At 35.4% G+C, this 4415-nt stretch overlaps 1 protein-coding gene across 1 annotated transcript; it reads left to right on the forward strand.

Annotated features, from left to right (window-relative positions):
* The first annotated feature begins 732 nt into the window (after window positions 1-732).
* Window positions 733-2282, forward strand: LOC137748829 (homeobox-leucine zipper protein HAT22-like). The gene is made up of 3 exons (XM_068489018.1): window positions 733-1310; window positions 1566-1645; window positions 1761-2282. Exons 1-3 carry the CDS (start codon window positions 804-806, stop codon window positions 2041-2043), a joined length of 870 nt encoding a protein of 289 aa, XP_068345119.1. The 5' UTR covers window positions 733-803; the 3' UTR covers window positions 2044-2282.
* Window positions 2283-4415: the final 2133 nt, after the last annotated feature.

Here is a 4415-nt window from a genome sequence, read left to right on the forward strand (position 1 = left end):
TTCCTCGATTATCTAGTGTTTAATAATATATGATCACTCACGGTTGTATTTGATGGATTGAAATGATTATATTAAAAATAATTTTATTTAATATATACTCTTAATATCAAATTTAACAATAAAAATGATCATACATTTCTAGTGACCAAGAGAACATTTCTTTCTAATGATAATTTATATGTCACGGAATACTTCTGCTGAGACACAAGTAAAGATAGCACAGAGCAAAAGTGTGCCCAATAATTGAAATACATGTAAAGTGAGAACCTACTAACGCAAGAAGAAGCATATAAATGAAAAGAAAATTAAAGTAGTAGCTAGCAATAGTTAGAATTGGTACGTTAATGGGTGGCGAAGCACAAGCGAATCATCCTCTTTGATGTGTTTCCCACTGCCATGGGATTCTAGCAGCAAGCATATATGTGAGTTCTATTGTTTTGTTGTTATAATAATGGAATGGAGATTATGCATGTAAGAATATATATTATATGGTAGTGGGACTCAAATGGTCAACCCATGTAGAGCGATAGGGAGGTACCTTCATAATTTCCCAATGCCCCAGATTCGTTTCTCTACTCATTCCTTCGTTTGATTAATAATCATAGCCACCCACCCACCCACCCAGCGCCCCCACAAATGTCTCATTCCTAATTCTCTCTCTAAAACTCATAACACACACCCTTTTGCTCCCATAACTTCAACCATATATATTATCTCTCCCAACCCCCCATTTCACATAACAAACCCCCAATTACATCTCCTCCTCCTCCTCCTCCCTCCTCCTCCTCCTTTTCTTCTGCCAAATGGGTTTCGATGATCATGCTTGCAACACAGGCCTTGTATTAGGGTTAGGTCTGATGTCGTCTGCTCCTCAGGAGAGTTGTAACCTTACAAAGTTTGCAAAGAATAATATTAAGCCTTCCCTAAATTCTGCTCCAACAAGTAGTGCTTTTGAGCCATCTTTAACTTTAGGTCTTTATGGTGAGCCATATCATCAACAAACAGTAGCCTCCAATATTTACAAGGTTGGTAATTCTTCTCAGGAGGAAGCAATTGATTTGTACAGGCAAGCTGCTGCAGCGTCCTCTCCTCACAGTCATAGCGCAGTCTCTAACTCCTTCTCTAGTGGTAGAGTGGTCAAGAGGGAGAGAGACCTCAGCAGTGAAGAGGTTGATGTCGATGAGAAAGTCTCCTCAAGAGTGAGTGATGAAGATGAAGACGGTTGTAATGCTAGAAAGAAGCTCAGGCTCACCAAGGAACAATCTGCTCTCTTAGAGGAAAGCTTCAAACAACATAGCACTCTCAATCCTGTAATTTCTCTCTCTCTAATCATTTTGTTAGGCTATTTGATTAGGGAAAGATTTATGCACATCGTTGTTTATTTTCTGTTATCTTGATTTTCTTTGCAAACGATGTGCACATGAGTCGAAAAAATGTACGAAAATTATTTATCTTTTATTACTATTATTATCTCCATGAAAAATAATATTACGAAAATCATTTATCTTTTATTAATATTATTGTCTCTGTGAAAACTAATATTAATTTCATTGGTTTATTTCCAGAAGCAAAAGCAAGCTTTAGCCAGGCAGTTAAACTTGAGGCCAAGACAAGTGGAAGTATGGTTCCAAAATAGGAGAGCCAGGTAAATATTAAAAATTAATTTCCAGATAAAATTTCTGGGTTATTTTCCAAAAAGGTCCAGATATTAATTAATGCAAAAAAATTGATTATGCTGGCTTTGATTTGTTAATTCGCAGGACAAAGCTTAAGCAAACTGAGGTAGACTGTGAGTTCTTGAAGAAGTGCTGTGAAACACTAACAGATGAGAACAGAAGGCTACAAAAAGAGCTGCAAGAACTGAAGGCACTCAAATTAAACCAACCTTTGTACATGCATATGCCAACAGCCACCCTCACTATGTGTCCATCTTGTGAAAGAATCGGAGGTGCGGGTAGTGAGGGATCATCCAAGAGCCCATTTTCTATGGCTCCAAAGCCTCACTTTTACAATCACTTTACCAATCCCTCAGCAGCTTGTTGATTAGAATATTAATTACTATTTGTGGTAGGATTAGATTTATAAGAAGAAGAAAAAAAAGAAAGAGAAATCAAACCCTCATGATCCCTATATTTTTGGTTAAGGGCTTTGTAGTGGACTCTGAAGGACTAGTGTAATTAATTTGTAGAAAATATAGTTACTACTGATCAATTACTTTTACTTTTTTATTTATATATGTTTGTAAATCGTCAAGAAATATATCTATGAAGGGATTACTATTATTTGTTTGTTTGTTGATTGATCTATGTTTTTTTTTTTAATTTTTGTTTTCTTGTAGTTCATTTTTGTACCAAGCGTGCATAGTTTACATATGAGCATGAATATTTCAGATAATCTATGAAAGTTTAAACAAACGACAACACTAATGCATGACTTAATTAGTTGAAGTGAAAGAGGTTGGCATTGATGTATGAAATATAAGATGATTGAAATCTCGAACCACTGGACCAAACAAAGGTAATGTTTTTGGATGAATCGTAATATCTGAATGAATACAATACAATATCTACCACAAATGCCTTTTCCTTTCCTATCTTTAACACACACACACACACACACACACACAAAACCAAACAGTGTATATGACAGAAGTATCAATTCTTAAGTAAAAGCAATCACTCGTAAACCACGCATATCAAATAAATCCATATATTTAGTATCATTTGCACACTTTTCGAATTAGTAAATCTCATTAATTCAAGTAAACTATTGTATCATTTGTACCGACCACTTGGAACTTGCTCATATACCTACTTATTTTGTTATACATGCTCATATCCCATCATCCCTTCTTAATTCGTGTAAATAAGTGTATTTTTGACACTTTTGTAAGTTATAAAATCAACAATATTATCTGAAAACCCAAGCATTATTACCTATGATAACAATTGATCGATGTTGTTAAATGTTTTCTCTTGAAATTATCACACATTTGACCAGGAAAATAATATTGGAATGAATGATTACATAAGAAGTAAGTGTGGGGTTAAGGGGTGGGACGTTAGCTCACATGTATTTGTCTGTAATTCAGTTGGTTAGAGATAGATAGAGGTCGACCACCACTACTACTAAAATGGGTGGTGAGAAGCGTGACGAGAAAGAAAGGAATGGATGGTTCACTAAAACGAAAAAAAAAAATACAAAAACTAATAATTTTAGTAAAGGATTATGGTCACGTGACATGCTATGGTTTTACTAGGACCAGTAGGGTCACAACCCACGTGAAATGCCAATGGCTCTCTTGCCTTCTTTCTTTCACAAAATCTTATCATGAGATTTTGTATCAAAGTCAGACTCCTCTTCCCATTTGATGCATGGACCCCAACCCTAACAAGGACCCAATCCACCTTCCCTCCGTATGGATTAAAATTCCTAAATCCCATCTAAAAAATATATATTCCTCAGTTCGCTTTTTTGGCCCTTAGTTGAAGGAAAGGATGATTACTTACCATTTGATATAATGTAAAGTGGACAATAAAGTAAACATCAATAGTTAAAAGACCGCATTTGTTGGATTAGATTGAACGGTAGGTGATGATAATTTCTTTAAAATATATGATCGAGGAGAATGAGACTCGGCATACTCTACCTTTACAATATAGGAACACCCAAACGCAATAAATAAGGTATACCAGCTTTAGCTATGTACTCGGATAAATGGACGGTCCAAATTGATTAGGACAAACAAAAACTACTACATGTTTACGTTACAGGCAAGCTATGATGAATGATGAGAAAGGTTGTTCTAAAAACAAGCCACACATCACACATAATGGATGGTGTAGAGTGTGGACCAATTAAATCATGAGGGGAACTTTCCAGGAAAAGAGTACCCTTTCCAGGAAAACCTCTTTGTCTTATGGCCTCATCATCACTTTCATCACCCATTTTTTATGTCACAATCATCACCTTATGGGAACCCTTCAACCCCCTTTGAATTCCAAGCTCGAAATAATTATTATTTTGATTGTTAAAGAGTGTGAAAGCTATCTTATATGGGTTGTTTCGCATTTGTTAGTTTTTTCCAGTTTTGCCTTTTCGGGGGATTTTTTTAGGGTTGTTAAATGCCATTTTAGGAGGATTGCTTGTTGTCTACTATGTGGGGATGGTAAGGGGACAAAAACTTTATATTAAGAAATAATAATCAAATTATTTGAAGGCAAAAGCCAGTAGCGTCATATGCTTTATAACAAGCATTTAATGTGTTAATTAATCTTCCACTAATTATAGATTCCGTGTCTACGTGTGCACATACGTAAGTAAATAAAGAAATAGACCAGAAAACACATGTCTTCCATTGGATGATTTGTCGGTCCGCCGACTCATATATAAGGAATTGTTTTATATTATTTCGG

The sequence above is a fragment of the Pyrus communis genome, chromosome 10 (genome assembly GCF_963583255.1).
Source record: "Pyrus communis chromosome 10, drPyrComm1.1, whole genome shotgun sequence".
Lineage (NCBI taxonomy): Eukaryota > Viridiplantae > Streptophyta > Magnoliopsida > Rosales > Rosaceae > Pyrus > Pyrus communis.